At 45.2% G+C, this 23667-nt stretch overlaps 4 protein-coding genes and 1 long non-coding RNA gene across 7 annotated transcripts; 3 read left to right on the top strand and 2 right to left on the bottom strand.

Moving 5' to 3' along the window:
- Positions 1-220: 220 nt before the first annotated feature.
- LOC106603353 (NF-kappa-B inhibitor alpha) lies at positions 221-3895 on the top strand. Its single transcript, XM_014196922.3, has 6 exons — positions 221-1113; positions 1203-1320; positions 1560-1761; positions 1903-1991; positions 2197-2427; positions 2617-3895. The coding sequence occupies exons 1-6, from the start codon at positions 620-622 to the stop codon at positions 2656-2658; spliced, it is 1176 nt and encodes a 391-aa protein (XP_014052397.2). The 5' UTR covers positions 221-619; the 3' UTR covers positions 2659-3895.
- Positions 3896-4065: 170 nt separating this feature from the next.
- On the bottom strand, positions 4066-6260 carry LOC106603356 (uncharacterized). The gene is made up of 2 exons (XR_001328400.3): positions 6008-6260; positions 4066-5898 (listed from the first exon to the last, which is right to left on the bottom strand). It is a non-coding gene; the product is annotated as an uncharacterized LOC106603356 (long non-coding RNA).
- A 771-nt stretch (positions 6261-7031) lies between these two features.
- On the top strand, positions 7032-9497 carry LOC106603354 (uncharacterized). Of its 2 annotated transcripts, XM_014196923.3 has the most exons (3): positions 7032-7165; positions 7386-8065; positions 8243-9497. In XM_014196923.3, exons 2-3 carry the CDS (start codon positions 7401-7403, stop codon positions 9117-9119), a joined length of 1542 nt encoding a protein of 513 aa, XP_014052398.1. In that variant the 5' UTR covers positions 7032-7165; positions 7386-7400; the 3' UTR covers positions 9120-9497. The 2 variants fall into 2 exon arrangements, with proteins under 2 accessions (XP_014052398.1, XP_082830702.1); XM_082974576.1 differs by lacking the exon at positions 7032-7165 and having other exon boundaries at positions 7231-8065.
- A 3624-nt stretch (positions 9498-13121) lies between these two features.
- On the bottom strand, positions 13122-16384 carry LOC106603357 (tripartite motif-containing protein 16). Its single transcript, XM_014196925.3, has 7 exons — positions 15704-16384; positions 15471-15566; positions 14925-15158; positions 14558-14714; positions 14410-14466; positions 14256-14309; positions 13122-14169 (listed from the first exon to the last, which is right to left on the bottom strand). The coding sequence occupies exons 1-7, from the start codon at positions 16262-16264 to the stop codon at positions 13619-13621; spliced, it is 1710 nt and encodes a 569-aa protein (XP_014052400.1). The 5' UTR covers positions 16265-16384; the 3' UTR covers positions 13122-13618.
- A 2472-nt stretch (positions 16385-18856) lies between these two features.
- Positions 18857-23362, top strand: LOC106603358 (tubulin polymerization-promoting protein family member 3). 2 transcript variants are annotated; one of them, XM_014196931.3, is made up of 4 exons: positions 18857-19012; positions 21149-21345; positions 21482-21635; positions 21818-23362. In XM_014196931.3, exons 2-4 carry the CDS (start codon positions 21155-21157, stop codon positions 22007-22009), a joined length of 537 nt encoding a protein of 178 aa, XP_014052406.1. In that variant the 5' UTR covers positions 18857-19012; positions 21149-21154; the 3' UTR covers positions 22010-23362. The 2 variants fall into 2 exon arrangements, with proteins under 2 accessions (XP_014052406.1, XP_014052407.1); XM_014196932.3 differs by having other exon boundaries at positions 18879-19012; positions 21154-21345.
- The last annotated feature ends 305 nt before the right edge of the window (positions 23363-23667 follow it).

Here is a 23667-nt window from a genome sequence, read left to right on the forward strand (position 1 = left end):
TTTGTATTATTATTTGTGTACTTGTTGGACATTTTACTGTAATGTTAGGAGCTAGTTACATAAGCATTTCGCTGCACCCGCTGTAACATCTGCTAAACTGTGTAAATAAATAAACATTGATTTAATCTCACTATAAGAGTAATACAGTCAAATCTTTTTTCTCATTGTTCTATCAGTAATAAAGGACCTATCGGATATGCAATGTCACGCATGCGCACAGGACCTACTCCTTCTAACAGACTTGGTTGGAGAGGCTTGGGAATTCCCCAGGACATCTCCTTTCGCGAGACGACTTGACCTGTAAACAATTTAGCACGGTAACGTTCATATTTATTTTACTTCGTGAAAAAGCTTATCAGGTGAAGATGAACTTTGATGATATCAGTTAGAGCTTAGATGCAGCGCCCTGTGCTGTTTTCGTAGACTTGGTCCTCTTGCACCTTTAGCGTGCTAGCTAGCTAACTAACTGCTAGGACATCAGTTACCAGCTTGAAAGCACAGCTAGCCTGCTACATTGCTTTCGCAAACTGTCTGGTTAGTAAAAGCAATCGATTTTAACCAGCTGTTGCAAAGGAGTCTATTATAAAAAACGAATAGCTAGCTAGCAACAGTATTCGTAATGGCTGGTATTCAGCCCAGGTGCGATTTTGGAAAGCAGCATGCACGGCCTATACTTGGCTTCGGGCTTGACAAACACGAAACTCTGGGTACTTCTGCACCGGATGATTGGTGCGACAGTGGGCTAGAATGTCTGAGTGGAACAGCGCTGAGCCTGGATGACTCCTTCAGCAATGAGACATCCAAAACCTGGGGGCCCAGGTCCCCTCCTCACACGGCCTCCTACCCCTCACTGGATGACACTGACAAGCACCCTATGGACTTTAGTTCACTGGGTGGTGGAGAGAGGTTGGACTCAGCTATAGGGGACTCAATTACAGATGAGACGGTGGGGAGTATATCACAGGGGCTGGGGACCATGCACCTGAATGAACCAGTTATCAGTTACACAGTCGATGACCGTGGGAGGCAAGCAGCACCGAGCCCGGAGGAGGAAAGACAGAGGAGAGACGAGATGCTCAACACACTTAACTTTGTGTCTGAGGATGGAGACACGTGAGTAGGCTCTCGTTACTATTCACATGATGAACAGCAGTTTGTTGGCTATTTGTCATTGTTATCTCAAACATCTCCTTTGCCCATAGGGCTCTTCACTTGGCTCTTATCCACGAGCACTGGGCCTTCGTACAATACTTACTGGGGGTGATAGCTCTGGACAGGAGCTGGGTGCCTTACCTGGACATCCAGAACCACTTGGGACAGGTAAGCACAGGGACACACTGCTCTTCTGAGCTGAGATCAGCCACACCAACATAGGGAGGTTTCCCAATGGGGGGGCTATTAACATGTAATTAACATGTCCACTTCCATTTTCTTGGTCTCCTCACTCTTCATTTGGCCCTCTCAAATCTCCTACTTTGGGGGACTTTTTGTCTCTATTGTGTTTTCCTCTATTTTCAATGTCCACTTCTTTTCTTCCTCCTCCTTACTTCCTCTGTCAGACTGCCCTCCACCTGGCTGTCATAGTGGACCAGTCCCAGTGTGTGCGGGGGCTGCTGTGGGGTGGTGCGAGTGCTGAGCTCCAGGAGAGAGGAGGGAACACACCGCTGCACTTAGCTGTCAGGGAGCTGAGGCAGGACTGTGTACGAGAGATCACCTCCAACTGCCAGAGCACCGACTATCTACACCTCACCAACTACTCAGGTACACAGATCGCCCAGACGACATGTAGCCTGTCGTTGTACCGTTAGAAACTTTGCATACCGTAACTTTATCATCCCTGTTTTACCTTTTTAGGTTTCTCTATTTGTAATGGCACCCTCCTCCTTTCTTTCCCTCTTTCAGGGGTGAGTGCACTGCATTTGGCAGTACAGAGGGGCAAGGAGGACATCATCAGAATGCTGATTGAGGCAGGAGCTGATGTTAACCAGAGGGTGAGTAGCCCACAGTAGTTACTATATCAGACTGATATAGACAGGGTGGGTCCTCCATGCCTGCTGGGTTCCAACATGCCTGAGCACTTCATTCATTAAAGTCATTAAAGGTCCCCTCACCTGCTGAGCAAGATAATTACACTTAAAGGTTATGATGATCCACTCACTGCCTCTCTCTCCCTTTCTGCCCCCCCCCCCCCCCCAGGATCCAGGCTCAGGCCGTTCCCCTCTCCACTGGGCTGTGGAGTCCCAGAGCCCCAGGGTGGTACAGCTGCTGCTGCAAAGGGGAGCCAATGTAGACCAGCCCTCCTATGCAGGCCACACAGCCCTCTACTGCTCCCTGCACAGGCCCAACAAGGAGGTACAGGCCCTGCTCAAGGCTGGAGGGGCCTCTGACGCACAGGCCCAGGACGAAGAGGAGAGGGAGAGTGAAGAGGTGAGGGTGGTCTGGGGGAGTTAGTTGGCACGCAGATATGAACTTCTTTATTTGTCTGTCATAGATGTATTGACATTTCAGAAGTCACACAGTGTCCATCATGGCTGTGAGTGTTATTATTGGGTTTATATGACTCCATGACACTGGAGTCATATTAACTCTGCTGTTCTCTGCGTTTGCCTCCTGTAGGAGTTTGATGACGTTGTTATCAATGGACAACGAGTGCACTAACCATGAACATGGAACCTGAGCCACATGAAGTCATGGCGCTGCTGTTGGGCTAAGCGATTGATGTGCATCATGTGCATTTGTGTGTGTGGTTCATGTATGTATGTATGTGTGCCTGTAAATTGTATATAGCAAAGCTGCTGAGTAGGTCCAGTTCTCAACCCAGTCAGTTGTTCCTGTCAATTTAGTTCCTTTACATTGTGCAGGGGGTAAGCTAATGTTAGTTGGGTCACATGGTTTTAGTGTTTGTCTGGAGCTAAGCTTGCCAAGACTAGTGTTGCCTACCTTACGCATGGGAGATGATCCAAACAAAAGCTGTGTTCTGTCAAACTAGTTGCCAGTTTCACCACTACAGATTCCAACTTTAAAGCTGGAGTCCTTCATGGTGAAACTGCCACGCCCGTTTGCGATATTACAACAACAAAGAAGTTACTGCAAACAATGAACTGTGTTTTTCTCTCGGACATGATTGGACGCGAGATAGGACAGCAGTGTGTATATAGTGCATTTATTTTTACCATGAGACCCAACGCTCCCCAGCTCTGCTTCGTCAACAAAACAAAAACAGCCGTGGCGCAGTTTCCCCTACTGCGCATTCTATCTTTAAGGCTATAGATGTGGGTTTGGGACTAAAGCAGTTGGAAGGATCTGAGATATTAGCATTATTAACCAGGCAGGGTTAGGGGAAGATGTGAATGTACATAAGGTAGAGGTTTATGCATGCTAAGGTAAGTAGTTAATTAACAAGGGATGGGAGGAGAAAGGAGAGGGGCAAACTCAACACATTGCTAAATCATCTTTGCTTCAAGTTGAAATAAATGATCGTTTAACGGCATTTGGGAACCTCTGCAAGTCTATATGAGTTGAGATTTTTTTGACCTATCACATGGGTAGAGGGTAATGTGATGTGACAATTTCAGTAATGAATCAGTCCCTGACTGAGCGCTCTAACCAGGGCCTGACGACTATCCCTGGAGTGATGTCATTCAGTTCATTTGATGTACAGTTCACAAATTAAAGACGGAGCTACAAAAAGCAGACACCGAGACCCTCCAGAATAAGGGTTTAATCTGGTGTATATTCGCTTTCTGTATTTGTGACTTATTTTTGTATTCTTTTGAAAAAGGATTGACTGGTGATTTGACAGGCTAGGGTGCCTCTGTATTTGCTCGTCAGCAGGAGCATGATGTCTACATGATTATTGTAATAAAACTGTAAAATGTATAGAGTATTAAGAGGATATGCAGTATCTGCTCTTTATTTTCCCTGAACACTCATCAGTATGGATTCTGTATCAAAGTTGTAGCCAAGCTTTACTTCCATGCACAGCTTCGATACAGATTGCACAGTTACAGCATCCGGGAGCCGAGGCTACATAATTATACTGAACAAAAATATGAATGCAAAATGTAACAATTTCAAAGATTTTACTGAGTTACAGTTCATATGAGGAAATAAGTCAATTTAAATAAGTCTTATGGTAGAGAAATTAACATAAAATGATCTTGACAACAGCTCTGGTGGACATTCCTACAGTCAGCATGCCAATTGCAGGCTCCCTCAACTTGAGACTTGTGGCATTGTGTTGTGGGACAAAACTGCACATTTTAGAGTGGCCTTTTATTGTCCCCAGCACAAGGGGTACCTGTGTAATGATCATGCTGTTTAATATGCCACACCTGTCAGGTGGATGGATTATCCTGGCAAATGAGAAATGCTCATTAACAGGGACGTAAACCAATTTGTGCATAGAATTTGACCGTTTCTCAAGCTATTGTACAATCCATTCAGCTGCTTCTGACCAATCTTTAGGGAAAGATACCTAGTCAGTTATACAACTGAAGTGTGTTAACTCGTGGGGGACTGCCTTAATCAACATCCACAGCACCCGGGGAACAGAATAGCTCAGGGATTTGATCCAGCAACCTTTGGGTTACTGGCCCAACTCCCTAACCACTAGGCTACCTGCTGCCCGTTACAATCATACAGTACCTGCACTCATTCGTCACACTTGTCAGGGACAGTCTGTAGATCCAAAATAGTCTTTGTGCTTCTTAAAATGTTCATCATGGGGAAACTGGTGTATTAACTTAAATGTTGCTATATTAATGTGGATAATAAATAATATCCACTAAAGTAGGCTGATGTTAAATGTTTATTGTTGAACATATGGAGTAATTTAGTTAGCTGGTTTGGGACTAAAGCAGTTGGAAGGATCTGAGATGTAAGCATTATTAACAAGGCAGGGTTAGGGGAAGATGCCCTTCCTCTGTACCACATCCAAGGGAACATGCTTTCATCGTGCACTGTCCTCAGATGCCTCAGCATCTTGTCATTGAGTTTATAGTTCTTTCCACAGCGGGTACAGAGGAAGGGCTTCGCCTGGGAGTGAGGAAGCTTGTGTTTTGTCAGGTTGCGGCTGTGATGGAAGCCCTCCCACACACACTGCAGCGGAATGGCCTTTCTCCTGTGTGGATGTTGCTGTTTCTCCTGCAGCTCTTTCACACGAAAACAGACGTCCCCGCAGTCTGTACAAGTATAAGGGGTCTCACCTGTGTGGGTTCTCGTAACATTTCTGATTATACTTGTCCCTGAACTTCTTTCCACACTCAGGGCAGCCCACAACCGTATAATTGATTCTGCGGTGGTGGGTCAGGCATGTCTGAGAAGTAAAGGTTTGGTCACAGTCAGGACAGTGGAATTTAGGGAAGGCACTGCAACTGTGTTTACTGACAAAGTCAGCCTGTTTGTAGTTCTTACCACAGTCAGGACAGCAGTGGCTTGGTCTATAGGAGGGATCTTTTGTTTTTACGTTTCAGGTAGGAGAGGGTCTCCCTCAGCGGTATTCGGGCTTTACGGGGAGATGATGGGCAGATACACATCTCTTGGCCCTCCCAGAGACAGGCATCTGATTTGCTATGTTTCTTAGCTGACCCCTCTCAACCTTCTCAGTATTTCTAGCCATGTCAACAGACTGTCCTATCTCAGAGGCTGACCCGATCTCAACCTTCACCTCAGACTGGCTATTGTATTTTATCTCCTCTTTAACCCAGTCCTCATGTTCAGCAAAATCATCTTCCCCATCAAGTCTCCTATCCTCACTGTAAATGTCATCCAGATGTCTGGCATTTATATTGAAACTACTGTACTGGCAGACTTTGGACACATTTATCCTCTTCCGAAACAACCCTGGCCATGGTCCTGTGACCAATCTTCTCACAGTTAACGTTAGGTTCTGCATGTCTGAAAATAAATTGAAATAGACATATCAACAAATGCATTCCAATAAACCCACAATATTTGTAGGCAACATATGAGTGTAAGAAACACTCAAATCATGATCTGTCCGTACCCTGCTTCTTCTTCTCTCTGTTGGTCTACAGAGTACCCCTCTCCATCAGAGTGGTTGTCCATCTCACTGCTCGGCTCCCCAAGTGTGTTGTTCAGGTACTCCTTAGCCATGCAGATAGTTTCCTCCATCTCCTGGGGGCACTGTTTCAGCACTCAGTCTCCAACATCTTTGGGCAGGAGGGATACAAAACTCTGCAGGGCCACACACCTCACCACATCCACAGCCGTCCTCCTCGGAGCCAGTAATGGGCAGCACTCTCCAGCCCTTGCGCCAGCTCCCTGGGTCCTCTCTCTGGGTCGTACCTCATAGAGCTGAAGCCCTGCTGCTGTCGCCTCTGTTCTGCCTTAACTGGGCTCAGGCTTGATCCTCCACTTCCTCCAGCTTCACATTGGGCTCCATTCTCCTGAGCTCCTCCTTCTCCAGTAACTGTGCCACAGAGTCTGGATCTCTCCCTGTACAGTCAGGTGCTGTAGCTGCTGTCGGTGCACTGCTTGTAGGTTTGTTAATAACCGCACCACTTCCATGGTTCCACTCTTGGAGTCTCTATGTTTATAAACATTTGGTAATAATTGTGCCACTGGGCAATGAAGATAACTTGGGTGTAACTTTATAATACATTCTGTGAAAATAAAATAAAATGAATGTATATGGCTGAGTATAAAATGTATTATACTCAGCCTTAATTGGCTATGTTTCTAACACGTGATCCAAGAGGTTATGAATGTTTAAAAGGCTGTACATTTAGCTAGCTCATTTAAATGTATCTCTGGATGAAGGATTACGTTAGCTAACTAGCTAACGTTAGTGCAAGTTTAGTAGGCTAGCTAGCTAAGTTAACGTTAGCTGACAAGACAGGCTATAGGCAACTTTCACCGACTATCAAGCTGACCAAAACCACAGGTAGAAAAATATAGTTACTGACCGTGAGGCTAAGGCTTCTTTTGGTATTTTACTTGTATTGTATTTCGTGCAAGTTAGTCTACAGTTAGCTAGCTAACGTTACGTAGAAAGTTTTCTATTGTTTCCGGGGGGGTACCATTTGATTGTGACGACGCCTGTGTGGTGTAACATTGTAAACATTCCTCTCGTCCATTGTTGTCAAAATATTATTTGTAGCTAGCTACTGAAACGTCCACGGCGAGTAATTAACAATCACAGGTAACTTCTATTACTTTGAGTTATGTTCTATTCTGTGTAATACCTTTGCAGATAATCATTCTGCTATCATTAAAAAAGAAAAACGTTTAAATCACCCACTTAACGTTGTCCACCTGGCTAACTAGTTAAGTTGCAGTGATGCTACTGGAAATTTGACTCTTTGGGGTAATATATGCCTTTGTGATCCAGTAGTCCATTTATTTTACTGCTCTCACCATAGGCACCTGCAAGCAATATGAATGTGGTTGAGTTCCTGGTGTCCCTGCTGGATGTGCATAAACAACAGCTGAAAGCTCTGACCAGACAGGGGGAGATCCAGGCCAAGGTCCTCAGCCAGCTGGTCAAGGATGGTTTAACCAAAACCCTTGACCGGTCTTCACCGCAGGATGAAGAGGAACAGAGAAGGTCTGGAATGACAACAGGGAGCGATAAAGACCCGGAGGACTGGGTTGCTAGGCTGCCTGGGCTGCTGCAAGAGGAGTCACAGAAGAAGAGTCAACCGATCAGACCCCAGGGGTTGACTAATGCCTCCCAGACCAGGGTACAGAGACAGATGTGGACTGTGGAGGACAAGAGCAGGCAGGACTTCCTGTCCCTGAGGTACGACACCCAGAAGGGAGCCAGAGAGCTGGGGCAGAGGCTTGACTCAGCTGCTAAGCACTGGCTTAGGCCTGACATAAGGACTGCTGCACAAGTAGAGCAGTGTGTTGCCATGGAGCAGTTTCTGTCCCTATTGCCAAAGGAGGCTGGTGCCTGGGTGCAGAAGCAGCAGCCCAGGGATATGGAGGAAGCAATCAGCATGGCTGAGCAGCGGCTTGGGTCTGGGGTCTTCACCGTCTCCTCGCCTGCCCCTACACAGACAGACACAGCACAGAGCTCAACAGAGGCACAAGAACAAGGGTAGGTCAATGTGTGGCTGCTATTGAGCGTATCTTCTCTTCAGTTATTCTATCATCCTCAGTGTCTTAAGATTTTAATTGTTTAGTCACATTCAGATCATAACGATTCACTATGATTAACCTTCATCTCTTGAAATGTAAGTGCCCTTGATTGTCATTTCATTTTTTGAATTTAAAGGAGTGTCAAGATGCAGAGCACCAGTGATCAGCCAGATGCTTTGACCAAGTCATTTCTCAACCAGCTGGAGACAGTTAAACTGGAGTCTGTCCATTTCAGCCTGGAGATTCCTGACGTGGGGATGACCAGCTATCAGGAGGAGCAGGACGAGCATAAGAGGGTCCCAGAGGAAGGGTCCATCTTTGTGTGTAAGCAGGAAGTGGAGGATCCTGACTGGCATCAGGAGAGTGCTCCTCCAGAGCCCATCCAGATGTCTGTGAGAACAACAGAACATGAAAGCATGTCTGTGGACACACCTTACATCTTCCTTCCCAGAAACAACTCTCTTTCCTCCACCATGTACACGCATCCAACACCCACAGTGTCCAGTCAGATCCCACCCCCACCCCTAGCTCCTGACGCCTATCATCCACATGTCCAGGACAGACCAGTGATAGACGGACTGCGGAGTAATGCTTCTAGTGACGAGACTGAGCTTACTGCCAGGTACACAAGGCTAATCTCTGAAGATGGACAGTTGACCTGGGGGACCCTCTCGGGTGTTCCTTCACCCTCCTTCCACACTCGCCCGCCATCACCCTCGCCCTCCCATCAGTGCCCAGACTGTGGCTGCTGCTTCGCCCAGCAGAGGAACCTGGAGGAGCACAGGAACATTCACACGGGAGCGAGGCCCTTCGTCTGTGGGGTGTGTGGGAAGGCCTTCTGCCACCGCCGCACCCTCAACAAACACACACGCATCCACTCCTGGGAGAGACCCTTTCAATGTACTGACTGTGGACAGACCTTCAAACTAAAAGACACCATGAAGAGGCACCAGGTTTCCCATAGTAAGCCAGGGACAGGGCCAGGGGCCCGTCACATCGCTCACTCACGCTGATACTCTTAACTATCAGCACTTCACCTGGCTGGGAGGAGGCCTTGTGAGAATTGACACACAACAAGGACTTGAAGTAGGACTGGTCAGGTGGCTTTCTCTGTAAATGTCCTACGTAGGCAGATTTATTAGTGAGAAAACTACCAGTGTTTTCTGTTGGCGTGTTCCATAAGAGGACACTGCTTTGGGTTTCACAGGTGAACTGGTTTCCATGTAAACAAGCTCAAATGACTTGTTCTTTATTTATTCTTTTTTGTAGATGTCCTTGATCCAAGATAGGTATTTCATGCATTTTGATATTGTCATAGTTAATCTTTAATTATTTATTAGTTTGTGATCATGGTAGTACTTCAGAACAGAGATCAGAAAAAAATTGCGTAACAGTGTACTGTATTTATTTTTAGAATCAATGTTTTATGCATTATGTACCAGTCAAAAGCTTGGACACCTTCATTCAAGGGTTTTTCTTTATTTGACTATTTTTCTACATTGTAGAATAATAGTGAAGACATAAAATCTATGAATTAACACATGGAATCATGTAGTAACCAAAAGTGTTAAGCAAATCAAAATATATTTTAGATTTTTCAAAGTAGCCACCCTTTGCCTTGATGACAGCTTTGCACACGCTTGATATTCTCTCAACCAGCTTCACCTGGAATGCTTTTCCAGCAGTCTTGAAGGAGTTCCCACATATGCTGAGCACTTGTTGGCTGCTTTTCCTTTACTCTGCGGTCCAACTCATCCCAAACCATCTCAATTGGGTTGAAGTCGGGTGATTGTGGAGGCCAGGTCATCTGATGCAGCACTCCTGCACTCTCCTCCTTGGTCAAATAGCCCTTACACAGCCTGGAGGTGTGTTGGGTCATTGTCCTGTTGAAAACAAATGATAGTCCCACTAAGCGCAAACCAGATGGGATGGCGTAACGCTACAGAATGCTGTGGTAGCCATGCTGGTTAAGTGTGCCTTGAATTCTAAATAAATCACAGACAGTGTCACCAACAAAGCACCATCACACCTCCTCCATGCTTCATGGTGGGAACCACAGATGCAGAGATCATTTGTTCACCTACTCTGCGTCTCACAAAGACAGATAAAAAAATAAATCTCACATTTGGACTCGTCAGACCAAAGGAGAGATTTCCACCCGTCTAATGTCCATTGTCGTGTTTCTCGGCCCAAGCGAGTCTCTTCTTCTTATTGGTGTCCTTTAGTAGTGGTAGCAATTCGACCATGAAGGCCTGATTTTCATGGTTTCCTCTGAAAAGTTGATATTGATGTGTCTGTTACTTGAACTCTGAAGCATTTATTTGGGTTGCAATTTCTGAGGTTGGTAACTCTAATGAACTTATCCTCTGCAGCAGAGGAAACTCTGGGTCTTCCTTTCCTGTGGCGGTTCTCATGAGAGCAGTTTCATCATAGCGCTTGATGGTTTTTGCGACTGCACTTGAAGAAACGTTCAAAGTTCTTGAAATTTTCCGTATTGATTGACCTTCATGTCTTAAAGTAATGTTTGACTGTAGTTTCTCTTTGCTTATTTGATCTGTTCTTGCCATAATATGGAATTGGTCTTTTACCAAATAGGGCTATATTCTGTATACCACCCCTACCTTGTAACAACACAACTGATTGGCTCAAACACATTAAGAAGGAAAGAAATTCCACTAATTAACTTTAAACAAGGCACACCTGGTAACAAATGCATTCCAGGTGACTACCTAATGAAGCTGGTTAAGAGAATGCCAAGAGTGTGCAAAGTTGTCATCAAGGCAAAGGGTGGCAACTTTGAAGAATCTCAAATATAAAATATTTTTTGGTTACTACATGATTCCATGTGTTATTTCATAGTTTTGATGTCTTCACTATTATTCTACAGAGTAGAACATTTTAAAAATAAAGAAAAACCCTTGAATGAGTAGGTGTGACCAAACCTTTGACTGGTTACTGTAAGTATTCAGACCCTTTACTCAGTACTTTGTTGAAGCACCTTTAGCAGCGATTGCAGCCTTGAGTCTTCCACGGTATGACTCTATAAGCTTGGCACACCTGTATTTGGGGAGTTTCTTCCATTCTTCTCTGCAGATCCTCTCAAGCTCTTTCAGAGACTTGTTCCTGAAGCCACTCCTGCGTTGTCTTGGCTGTGTGCTTAGGGTTGTTGTCCTGTTGGAAGGTGAACCTTCGCCCCAGTCTGAGGTCCTGAGTGCTCTGGAGCAGGTTTTCATCAAGGATCTCTCTCTACTTTGCTCTGTTCATCTTTTCCTTGATCTTGACTAGTCTCCCAATCCCTGCCACTGAAAACCATCCCCACAGCATGATGCTGCTAATCAAATCAAATGTATTTATATAGCCCTTCTTACATCAGCTGATATCTCAAAGTGCTGTACAGAAACCCAGCCTAAAACCCCAAACAGCAAGCAATGCAGGTGTAGAAGCACGGTGGCTAGGAAAAACTCCCTAGAAAGGCCAAAACCTAGGAAGAAACCTAGAGAGGAACCAGGCTATGAGGGGTAGCCAGTCCTCTTCTGGCTGTGCCGGGTGGAGATTATAACAGCACATGGCCTAGATGTTCAAATGTTCATAAATGACCAGCATTGTCAAATAATAATAATCATAGTAGTTGTCGAGGGTGCAACAATTCAGTAACACAAGAGTAAGTGTCAGTTGGCTTTTTCATAGCCGATCTTTGAGAGTATCTCTACCGCTCCTGCTGTCTCTAGAGAGTTGAAAACAGCAGGTCTGGGACAGGTAGCACGTCCGGTGAATAGGTCAGGGTTCCAGCAGGTCTGGGACAACAGGTCTGGGACAGGTAGCACGTCCGGTGAACAGGTCAGGGTTCCATAGCTGCAGGCAGAACAGTTGGAACTGGAGCAGCAGCACGGCCAGGTGAACTGGGGACAGCAAGGAGTCATCAAGCCAGGTAGTCCTGAGGCATGGTCCTAGGGCTCAGGTCCTCCGAGAGAGAGAGAATTAGAGAGAGCATATTTAAATTCACACAGGACACCGGAAAAGACAAGAGAAATACTCCAGATGTGACAGACTGACCCTAGCCCCCTGACACAAACTACTGCAGCATAAATACTGGAGGCTGAGACAGGAGGGGTCAGGAGACACTGTGGCCCCATCCGATGAAACCCCCGGACAGGGCCAAACAGGTAGGATATAACCCCACACACTTTGCCAAAGCACAGCCTCCACACCACTGGAGGGATATCTCCAACCACCAACATACCATCCCGGGACAAGGCTGAGTATAGCCCACAAAGATCTCCGCCACGGCACAGCCCAAGGGGGTTGCTACCACAATGCTTCACCGTAGGGATGGTGCCAGGTTTCCTCCATACGTGACACTTGCATTCAGGCCAAAGACTTCAATCTTGGTTTCATCAGACAAGAGAATCTTGTTTCTCATGGTCTGAGAGTCCTTTAGGTGCCTTTTGGCAAACTCCAGGCGGGCTGTCATATGCCTTTTACGAAGGAAGGAGTGGCTTCCGTCTGGCCACTACCATAAAGGCCTGATTGTTGGAATGCTGCAGAGATGGTTGTCTTTCTAGAATGTTCTCCCATATCCACATAGGAACTCTGGAGCTCTGTCAGTGACCATCAGGTTCTTGGTCACCTCCCTGACCAAGGCCCTTCTCCCCCGATTGCTCAGTTTGGCCAGCCAGTCAGCTCTAGGAAGAGTCTTGGTGATTCCAAACTTCTTTCATTTAAAAATGATGGAGGCCACTGTGTTCTTGGGGACCTTCAATGCTGCAGTAATTTTTTGGTACTCTTGTCCAGACAGTTACCTTCGACACAATCCTGTCTCGGAGCTCTACGGACAATTCCTTCGACCTCATGGCTTGGTTTTTACTCTGACATGCACTGTCAACTGTGGGACCTTAAATAGACAGGTGTGTGCCTTTCCAAATCATGTTCAATCAATTGAATTTAACACAGGTGGACTCCAATCAAGTTGTAGAAACATCTCAAGAATGATAAATGGAAACACGATGCATCTGAGCTCAATTTCAGTTTTTTTTATTTGTAATAAATTTGCAAAAATGTCAACCTGTTTTCACTTTGTCATTATGGGGTATTGTGTGTAGAATGATGATTATTTTTTAAATCCATTTTAGAATAAGGCTATATTGTAACAAGATGTGGAAAAAGGGAAGGGGTCTGAATACTTTCCAAATGCACTTTATACACATTTGTATCAGATACTATAGCTGGAGGATGTTCATATTTATTTACTTGCACAGTTTGTAAAGAGAACCATTGATATATTTCCAACTTAGGAATTTTCTTTGACTAAGATTACATGTCACAGTAATAAAGTCAATGGAATGATATGATTATAGTTTCTGTTTTTATCATTTGCAATATACTTAACTCTTCACTCATACGGTTTTATATTTTATTGAAATGTGTTAAATTTAAATGTTTCATGTGTGCAACATTAGCAATGTGTAGTTTACATAGTCCTATTTTCACTGAGTAGATACCCCTCAGTCTGTTATCACTGTGCTCGGTAAGGTTGGAGGTTCTGCTTTAGTTGGCAGAGGGACACGGAAGAACCCACTCCAAAGCCTGCATACAGGGGCTCAGAGAACTGGGACTTGAATTTGTGGATCAGCTCCATGGCCTCTGACACAGAATAGAAGGCCACCGTGTTGGCAGTGTAGTCCAAGTACACTCCAACCCGTGTGGCCCGCGGGGCCTCTGGCAGGTCTTTGTCCATCTTGTTGTGCCATGCGGAGTAGCCCGAGTCAGAGCAGAGCAGACTCCAGGACTTGTCGTTGTAGCCCAGCAGACTGTGAGAGTTCTTACTCTTGCGGCTGATGCTCTTGTAGGCCACTCCGATTGAGAACTCCCCACTCCACTCTGCTTCCCAGTAGTACCTGAACCCACCCAGTGACTCCCTGCATAGAACCTGGGAGAAGCCATCGAATCGCTCGGGGTGGTCCGGGTAAAACTGGACTGTCTTCTTCCGCATCACTTTGTGGTTCCCCTCAAACAGAACCAGTTCTTTGTAGGCTGTGTTGGGGTCAAAGGTGAGCGGACAGGAATCTGAGGGAAAAGTAATATTTATTGGCGTTATCAGAAAATGATATGATTGAGTTGGTATGAAGAACAGACAAGAACAGACCACTCACATCTCAAGAAGTCTGCTCTAGTTTTGGGTTCCTGAAAATCTGCCCTGGAGGGTGCTGTATTAGTGCCGGAACAAAATATGGATTATATCATCAGAGATATTCAGATTGAAAAATGATATTTTTTCCACAGATAGTAAACTTCATAAATATATACCTTTGAATTGTTTGTCTCCACCTCTTGGTGAAAGTATGTACACAGGGGTATCACTTACTGTAAATGTAAAATTACAGTTGGTTATCACAATGTAATGCTATACTCTTTCTGTACAAAGGCTGTGTTGTAGTCGCATTAATATACTAACCTAGCTTGGAGATTTTGCTCAACTCCTTCTTACAGATGTCATCTAGATGCTCCTTCATGTCGGTGGCAGTCTTCGTGATCTCTCCGAAGGAGAACTGGGGGTTGATTAGTACTTTGGGCACCATGGGCTCAGGAGGAACACACAGCGTGGGGAAATTCTACATAGTGCCGAAGTAAGATATGAAATACTGTTTCAATGAGTAATTTTTAATTAAATAGACACAAGGAGAATAACATATTTGAATTGAATAGGCTTGCTTTTCATTGTAATGCCAATGCTAGATTCCTAATATTTTGTTGAATATTGTACTGATCCTTGTTCCGACAGCTCAGTGTCCCCCCCCCCCCCCCTTCCTCTAGTCCACTACCTGTAGGAAGTGGATGTTGTCCTCTGTGTCCAGGATCTGGCGCAGCTCAACATCTTTGCGCTGCAGCTCCAGGATCTCCTGCTCCAGCCGCTCCACGTATCCCTCAGCCTGTGACATGGCCACCTGCATGTTGGCCTTGGTCAGCTGGCTCACCTCAGCGTGCCATCGCTCCACTGCCTGCAACATCTCACTGAAGATCTTATCACTGTCCGACATCACCCGCTGGGCATTGCTCTGACGTTAGGGGAGGGAGATACTGCATATTACACAAATATCATTGTGTTGTTTATATATATGTTTATATATATATATATATATATATATATATATATATATATATATATATAGACATAAAATTAAAAACAAAACATTGCAAACATTGCAACATTGCAAACTCACATTGTTTTAATTCATATACTATATCATAGTAATGATTTTGTGCTTCTAAGACAAAAGTTTATGATCAAACAAATATACCATTAATGAAGGGATGTAGTCTCATAAAAAGTACCATAAATTGACCTAGGAAATGGAAATGGACCTAACCTTGAGAACGTCAACATTGTGTCGCAACTCCTGCAGTTCCTTCATCCGCTCCTGAATGATGTGCTGGACCTCAGACTGGGTCACTGCCAGGTTTTTCTGTTGAAGAAGAAGAGGAACCATAAGACCTTTTTGTCTTTAGAAGTTTCAAATGAATTTCAACCATAGCATTGCAGTTGTCATGTACTGGTAGAGCGGTGAGGGTAGATTGTTCCAGTGTGTAAGAGCAGTCTTGCCTGTTTCTCAGCGCGCTCCTCCTCAGCAGAGATGATGTTGTGGCTGCGGTGCTCCCTGACGGTACACAGCACACAGATACACATCTGGTCCGAGCGACAGAACAGCTCCAGGCCCTTCTGGTGCTGCGGACAGATCTTCCTGTCCAGGTGACCTGTCTCATCCACCAGCTTGTGCCTCTTGAAGGTGGCCGACTCGTAGTGAGGCTTGACGTGTGTCTCGCAGTAGTAGGCCAGGCACATCAGGCAGGACTTGACAGCCTTGCTGCGGCGGCCTACACAGAAGTCACACAGTGAATCCCTCTGGAGGTAGGGGAAGGGCTGCAGCTCGAGCTCCTGGGTCACGTTGGGCACACTGCGCCTCAGCACGGGGCGAGGGCTGAAAGTGGCCCGGCACTGGGGGCAGCTGTACACCCCCAGGTGGTCGTACTGGTCCCAGTAGATCTTGATGCACTCCAGACAGTAGGTGTCTCCACAGGAGATGGTGACGGGGTCTCGCAGCATGTCTGCACACAGAAGACATGTGTAGCCATCTGGAGACAGGGGGAAGTTAGACTCAGCCATGGACCTGCTGGGTCAGACTGTCTGAGACAGGGAAATAACCTGTTTGGAGAAAAGTACTGACTGATCACAGAATGATTCTCCACTGACCTGTGTTTAAAGAGAGTAAAGCCAGAGCCCAGGCCCCTTCCACGGGTATTTAAAGGTGAGGCTTTGTTTTAGTGTAAACAGAGAATACATGAAAAGACACGTCGATTTTTTGTTGACACAACAGCAGTGAGAGTTTTATGGTGGCTGACAACGTCCACGGTCAAAACAGTCTGTCCTGCTTGTTCTCTGTAAAATAAATCTAGGACAGTGGTTCTCAAACCTCTCCTCTGGGACAATTTGAATCAGGTGTTTCCCAATTTTGTTGTAGCCCTGAACTAACTCACCTGATTCACCTAGTCAAGGGCTTGATGATTCGTTGACAATTTGAATCAGGTGTGCTAGCTGTGGAATAGTTCAAATACATGGAACGTCTGGGAGTCCCCGAGGAGAGGTTTGAGAACCACAAATCTAGGACACAGCACCATCATGTTTATACGCACACAACACAGTTACAGTAAACATAGCCTAAAGGACAAGGTCAAATCTCTGCCTGTCCCATCTGGGTAAACATGCCCTCTGAATCACACAGCTGAATAATCTACAGTTGAAGTCAGAAGTTTACATACACCTTAGCCAAATACATTTAAACTCAGTTTTTCACAATTCCTGACATTTAATCCTAGTAAAAATTCCCTGTCTTAGGTCAGTTAGGATCACCACTTTATTTTAAGAATGTGAAATGTTAGAACAATAGTAGAGAGAATTATTTATTTCAGCTTTTATTTCTTTCATCACATTCCCAGTGGGTCAGAAGTTTACATACACTCAATTAGCATTTGGTAGCATTGCCTTTAAATTGTTTAACTTGGGTCAAACGTTTTGGGTAGCCTTCCACAAGCTTCCCACAATAAGATGGGTGAATTTTGTCCCATTCCTCCTGACAGAACTGGTGTAACTGAGTCAAGTTTGTAGGCCTCCTTGCTCGCACATGCTTTTTCAGTTCTGCCCACACATTTTCTATAGGATTGAGGTCAGGGCTTTGTGATGACCACTCCAATACCTTGACTTTGTTGTCCTTAAGCCAGTTTGGAAGTATGCTTCGGGTCATTGTCCATTTGGAAGACCCATTTGCAACCAAGCTTTAACTTCCTGACTGATATCTTGAGATGTTGCTTCAATATATCCACATAATTTTCTTTCCTCATGATGCCATCTATTTTGTGAAGTGCACCAGTCCCTCCTGCAGCAAAGCACCACCACAACATGATGCTGCCACCCCCGTGCTTCACGGTTGGGATGGTGTTCTTCGGCTTGCAAGGCTCCCCCTTTTTCCTCCAAACATAGCAATGGTCATTATGGCCAAACAGTACTATTTTTGTTTCATCAGACCATAGAATATTTCTCCAAAAAGTATGAAATTTGTCCCCATGTGCAGTTGCAAACCGTAGTCTGGCTTTTTTATGCCGGTTTTGGAGCAGTGGCTTCTTCCTTGCTGAGCGGCTTTTCAGGTTATGTCGATATAGGACTCGTTTTACTTTGGATATAGGTACTTTTGTACCTGTTTCCTCCAGCATCTTCACAAGGTCCTTTGCTGTTGTTATGGGATTGATTTGCACTTTTCGCACCAAAGTTTGTCAACAAGAAATTTGTGGAGTGGTTGAAAAACGAGTTTTAATGACTCCAACCTAAGTGTATGTAAACTTCCGACTTCAACTGTATGTGTATCTTGTAAACAGAACATTATTGTAGATTATTCCCACTCTCTAGAACGGAACAGAACATTATCCACGTGATATTCGTGGTGCCAGTACCAGATTAGCCACTAAAGGGTGGGGTTTCATCCAACATCCTTTCTCATTAAACGAATGGGTTTCACTGTTCAATTGTAATGGCCATTTGTTAAAGATGTGTCAAACATGGGGTGAGGGTTATGATTGAGTCAGTGTTAAAAAAACATAATATGCTTCATATAATGGGCATAGACAGAGCGAATGGCAGTGAATAGAAACAAATAAACATAATTGCTGCGTATGGATTTGTGTATCATGTTAGTTTAAATAAGCTCCTGACTGGCGCAGCGGTCAAAGACACTGTATCTCAGTGCAAGAGGCATCACTGCAGTACCTGGTTTGAATCCAGGCTGCCTCACATCCGGCCGTGATTGGGAGTCCCATAGGGTGGCGCACAATTAATTAGTCCAGTGTCGTCCGGGGTAGTCGTTGTAAATAAGAATTTGTTCTCAACTGACTTGCCTAGTTGAATGAAGGTTAAATAAATAAATACAAGTATTAGATGTTTACTGTTCGTATACAATATAGTGCTGTCCTCATTTTATAGGCTGTTCTTCATGTTTGTCAAAACAAAGGCCCTCTTTGTTGCTCTGGACAGACAGACAGAGGACAGGGCGTGGTTGCACCAGTTGTGAGCCAAATCATATAGGACAGAGAGGGGAGGGGGAGAAAGGGAGGGGGTAAGGTTGAGAGAAAGAGGGAGTGAACGAGCGAACGCATGCGCCCAAGAGTGACAGGCAGCATATGATGTCATGGCTTGTGCTGGTCTGTGCTCTCTCTCTCCCCACCCTCTGTTCTTCATCTCCCTCCCCTCTCTCTCCACCTCTCTCATCATTGTGAAGGTGGTGTGAACGGTAGGGCTAGGAGGAGGACACACAGCATTAGCACGGGCATCCCCAGCATCATCACTCAGCATCCCTTCACCTCAAAGGTAAACATGTCTATATTTATAGTTATCCTGTACCTTAGTCTATGGGCCAGAAATGAAGAGGTTCAAACACAATGCATGACAGAAAATCATAGAAATGAGAAGCCATTTGTTTGACATCATTTAATGTGCTCACTGTCCTCTTTTTGGTTTACTTTTCTTTTGTGCTTACTTTCAGGCATCTTTACTAGACTACATTGTCATACTTTATTTGAAATGTACATACGTGTAGACATATATACACTGAGTGTACAAAACATTAGGAACACCTGGTGGATCCAGGCGAAAGCTATGATCCCTTATTGATGTCCCTTGTTAAATCCACTTTAAATCAGTGTAGATGAAGGGGAGGAGACAGGTTAAAGAAGGATTTTTAATCCTAGAGACAGTTAAGACGTGGATTGTGTGTGTGCCATTCAGAGGGTGAATCAGCAAGACAAAAGATTTAAGTGCCTTTGAACGGGGTATGGCAGTAGGTGCCAGGTGCACTGGTTTGAGTGTGTCAAGAACTGCAACGCTGCTGGGTTTTTCACACTCAACAGTTTCCTGTGTTTATCAAGAATGGTCCACCACCCAAAGGACATCCAGCCAATTTGACACAATTGTGGGAAGTATTGGACTCAACATGGGCCAGCATCCCGTTGGAACGCTTTCGACACCTTGTAGAATCCATGCCCTGATGAATTCAGGGCTGTTCTGAGGGCAAAATAATGTGTTCTTAATGTTTTATACACTCAGTGTATATTATATGTCATGGGGCTATATTGCATAATGTTTGTGTTTAACTTGTGGAATGTTCCTGTACTGTAAAAAATGACTTCAAGATATAATAATATTTCTTTACATTTTGAATATCAAATGCTCCATGGCCCAGTTTTGGATAAAATACATTAACTTGTTAGCCATCATGAATGGACAAGACACATTATAAAAACAGAGAAAGTGAGCAGTCTGGTGGTCTCATTTAGTGAAAATAATTGAGATATTTTCCCCAACAACAGGCTGCTCTCCAGGAATCATACATCATGGAACGTTATTTAATTAAGTAGCTGCCAGAGAGTAGCTGAAACAACAGTAACAGTTCAAGATGTGTGTGTGTGGATATGGGTGTGTGTGTGTGTTTGGATATGGGTGTGTGTGTGTGTGTGTGTGTTTGGATATGGGTGTGTGTGTGTGTGGATATGGGTGTGTGGATATGGGCGTGTGTGTGTGTGTTTGGATATGGGTGTGTGTGTGTGTGTGTGTGTGGATATGGGTGTGTGTGTGTGTGTGTGTGTGTGTGTGTGTGTGTGTGTGTGTGTGTGTGTGTGTTCACCATAAGTCAGCGGCCACAGCAGCCATTTCTTGGCGGGGCAGGGAATCAATCCAGCTAATGGATTCATTACAAACAAGTGAGTATGTGAGTAATGCCCAGAAGACATGGTGTGCTGAATGTCTTGGCTTAACGACCAAATCTCTCCCAATACTTAATACCTAATTTCCTGTTCGTGGACACACAGCGTCCTCCCAATGTTATTTCAATATTATGGCAGTGCACCTGGTCTTTGTGTGAGAAACAACAACCATCTCAACTGTATGCCTTTCTCATACATCCCATCCTTAATGTTGTACCGCTCCCTCTCATCACCCCCTCTCTCTCTCACCCCCTCTCCCTCTCGTCATCTCTCTCCCTCTCTCTCTCTCATCCTCCCTCTCTCTCTCTCTCATCACCCCCCCTCTCTCTCATCATCCCCCCTCTCTCTCATCATCCCCCCTCTCTCATCATCCCCCCTCTCTCATCATCCCCCCTCTCTCATCATCCCCCCTCTCTCATCATCCCCTCTCTCTCATCACCCCCCCTCTCTCTCATCATCCCTCTCTCTCATCATCCCCCCTCTCTCATCATCCCCCCTCTCTCATCATCCCCCCTCTCTCATCATCCCCCCCTCTCTCATCATCCCCCCCTCTGTCATCATCCCCCCCTCTCCCTCTCTCTCTCCTACCCCCTCTCTCTCTCTCTCTCTCATCCCTCTCGCTCTCTCTCTCATCCCTTTCTCATCCCTCTCTCATCATCCCCCTCTCTCATCCCCCCCTCTCTCTCTCTCATCCCTTTCTCATCTCTCTCTCATCATCCCCCTGTCTCCCTCCCTCTCTGTATAGGACAGAATGGCAGAGGGCTCAGTATCAGAAGCAGAGGTGGAGACGGCCTTCAAGAAGTTTGCCATTCATGGGGACACCAAGGCTACTGGGAAGGAGATGAATGGCAAGAACTTTGCCAAACTCTGCAAGGACTGCCGGGTCATCGACGGCAAGAACGTCACCGCCACCGACGTGGACATCGTCTTCACTAAAGTCAAGTGAGAGACTCCGTCCAGTTTCAAATCTCCACACTGAAAGATCCAGTCATCTTTCTAGTGAGAGGGAAAACAGCCAGAGGACCTCAGAATACCTTATCAGGAATTACATACAAAATTTTGTGTCTGTGTATTTTAGGGCGAAGACAGCTCGTGTGATCACCTTTGAGCAATTCAGCCAGGCCCTGTCAGAGTTGGCCCCGAAACGTTTTAAAGGGAAGGGCCAGGAGGAGACGCTGCAGCAGCTCTACGGCCTCATAGCAGGGAAGGAGCCCTCCAACGCGGGCGTCACCGTGAGTGTCTACCTGTCAGCAGCACACTGCCTGATAATATTACAGTCTCAGAGAGAGAAAGAGTGTGTGTGTGTGTCCGTGTGTGTGCTGTGTGTTTGCATATGTGTAAGGGGTGGGTAAGTTCTTGCTTTGTATGCTCATCTCTCATTCTCTCTTTCCTTCTCTCTTTTTCCTGCTCATAGAAAGTGGCCAAGGCAGCGGCGGTGGACAGACTGACAGACACCACCAAATTCACGGGGGCACACAAGGAGCGTTTTGACGAGACTGGCAAAGGGAAGGGCAAGGCTGGGCGAGAGGAGATCCCAGATGCCAGTGGCTATGTCGGGGCCTACAAGGGCAAGGGCACCTATGAGGATAAGGTCAAGGAAGCATAGGCAGGATAGAGGAAACAGAGAGAGAGCTACTTAGACCCTACCATTTACCCCTAAGACCCCCTAAATACTGGACTTTCAATTAGAACTGAGAACTGCACAGGTACAGGTGGATGAACTGTTCAGTCACTAGATGCCATAGTATCAGGGGAGGCCATCATTGTAAATAATCATTTCTTCTTAACTGACTTGCCTAGTTAAATAAAGGTTACATTTAAAAATGTAAAAATATATCCTCAGAGTTACAGGGTGGGGTTGGGGTGGTAGGATGGAGAGGGGAGGTGTAACGGTTCCAGTGGGGAGTAAACCTGAATATGAAACATTACCTTTATTAATTGATAAAGAATAATGATTTCTTAGGGAGAAAATGTACTTAAATAATCTATATACTCCCCCTTCCTAAATGCTCCAGCCCAACCCCTGACCCCATCCCTCCCAGCTTTACTAAACACCTCAGTCAGCACACTTATTACTACAGGAAGTAACTCAGCTCCCTACTACTACAGGAAGTAACTCAGCTCCCTACTACTACAGGAAGTAGTCAGCTCCCTACTACTACAGGAAATAACTCAGCTCCCTACTACTACAGGAAGTAACTCAGCTCCCTACTACTACAGGAAGTAACTCAGCTCCCTACTACTACAGGAAGTAACTCAGCTCCCTACTACTACAGGAAGTAACTCAGCTCCCTACTACTACAGGAAGTAACTCAGCTCCCTACTACTACAGGAAGTAACTCAGCTCCCTACTACTACAGGAAGTAACTCATCTCCCTACTACTACAGGAAGTAACTCATCTCCCTACTACTACAGGAAGTAACTCAGCTCCCTACTACTACAGGAAGTAACTCAGTTCCCTACTACTACAGGAAATAACTCAGCTTCCTACTACTACACACATTGTGCCTTATCATTGAGGTTGCTTCTAACACTAATGCCCTGGTATTATGCACTTCTTTCACTCACATCCTTCTCAACTGATGTACATAGCTTCATCTGCTCTGCTATAATAACTGTATATTGGAAATATAAATGGATGAATTAATAAATACATTATTAGATGATGTAATAGATTAATGAATGGTGAATACATTCAAAGGTATATAGACTGTATCTGGACATTATAGTCCTTTGCTTGTGCTGTAGATTGGACACATGGAATAAGAGACAGATGAGTCCTCTCCTCCTCTGAGAAGATGAGAACTCTGTCTGTTGGAGGAATGGGAGCCTCCTGACTGCACTGCATTGTTGTTCTGTCCTTCCTGATCACTGTACAGTCTAGCTGTGTCTCCCTCTGTTCTGAAGAGCTGGAAAATACTATGTAAACGCTAAAATAAATCACTGAGCAGCAAATCAGATCATGTGAAAGAGTTATTTTTTCTCTCTGTCTCTCACACACACACACACACACACACACACACACACACACACACACACACACACACACACACACACACACACACACACACACACCACACACACACACACACACACACACACACACACACTTAATCAATTCATATCAAAGTTACAGGGATTAGTACTATTCCATTGGGTACTACACACCCAAAAACAAAGTATCTGTCCCTAATACCTTTACAAAGCCAGTCTGCTTCCTCTGTTATTAAGTCCCATACTGGTGCAACAAGGCTATAAAGTGA

The sequence above is a fragment of the Salmo salar genome, chromosome 04 (assembly GCF_965601325.2).
Source record: "Salmo salar chromosome 04, fSalSal1, whole genome shotgun sequence".
Classification (NCBI taxonomy): Eukaryota; Metazoa; Chordata; class Actinopteri; order Salmoniformes; family Salmonidae; genus Salmo; species Salmo salar.

Coding starts and splice junctions, on each gene's coding strand:
- LOC106603357 (XM_014196925.3), bottom strand. CDS start 16,264: ATGGCTGAGTCTAACTTCCCCCTGTCTCCAGATGGCTACACATGTCTT. Junction 15,567..15,703: donor AGGAGCGCGCTGAGAAACAG/GCAAGACTGCTC, acceptor CTTCTTCAACAG/AAAAACCTGGCAGTGACCCA. Junction 14,715..14,924: donor ACAACATCCACTTCCTACAG/GTAGTGGACTAG, acceptor GGCACTATGTAG/AATTTCCCCACGCTGTGTGT.
- LOC106603358 (XM_014196931.3), top strand. CDS start 21,155: ATGGCAGAGGGCTCAGTATCAGAAGCAGAGGTGGAGACGGCCTTCAAG. Junction 21,346..21,481: donor ATCGTCTTCACTAAAGTCAA/GTGAGAGACTCC, acceptor TGTGTATTTTAG/GGCGAAGACAGCTCGTGTGA. Junction 21,636..21,817: donor CCTCCAACGCGGGCGTCACC/GTGAGTGTCTAC, acceptor TCCTGCTCATAG/AAAGTGGCCAAGGCAGCGGC.
- LOC106603354 (XM_014196923.3), top strand. CDS start 7,401: ATGAATGTGGTTGAGTTCCTGGTGTCCCTGCTGGATGTGCATAAACAA. Junction 8,066..8,242: donor ACAGAGGCACAAGAACAAGG/GTAGGTCAATGT, acceptor TTGAATTTAAAG/GAGTGTCAAGATGCAGAGCA.
- LOC106603353 (XM_014196922.3), top strand. CDS start 620: ATGGCTGGTATTCAGCCCAGGTGCGATTTTGGAAAGCAGCATGCACGG. Junction 1,762..1,902: donor ACACCTCACCAACTACTCAG/GTACACAGATCG, acceptor TCCCTCTTTCAG/GGGTGAGTGCACTGCATTTG. Junction 2,428..2,616: donor AGGAGAGGGAGAGTGAAGAG/GTGAGGGTGGTC, acceptor TGCCTCCTGTAG/GAGTTTGATGACGTTGTTAT.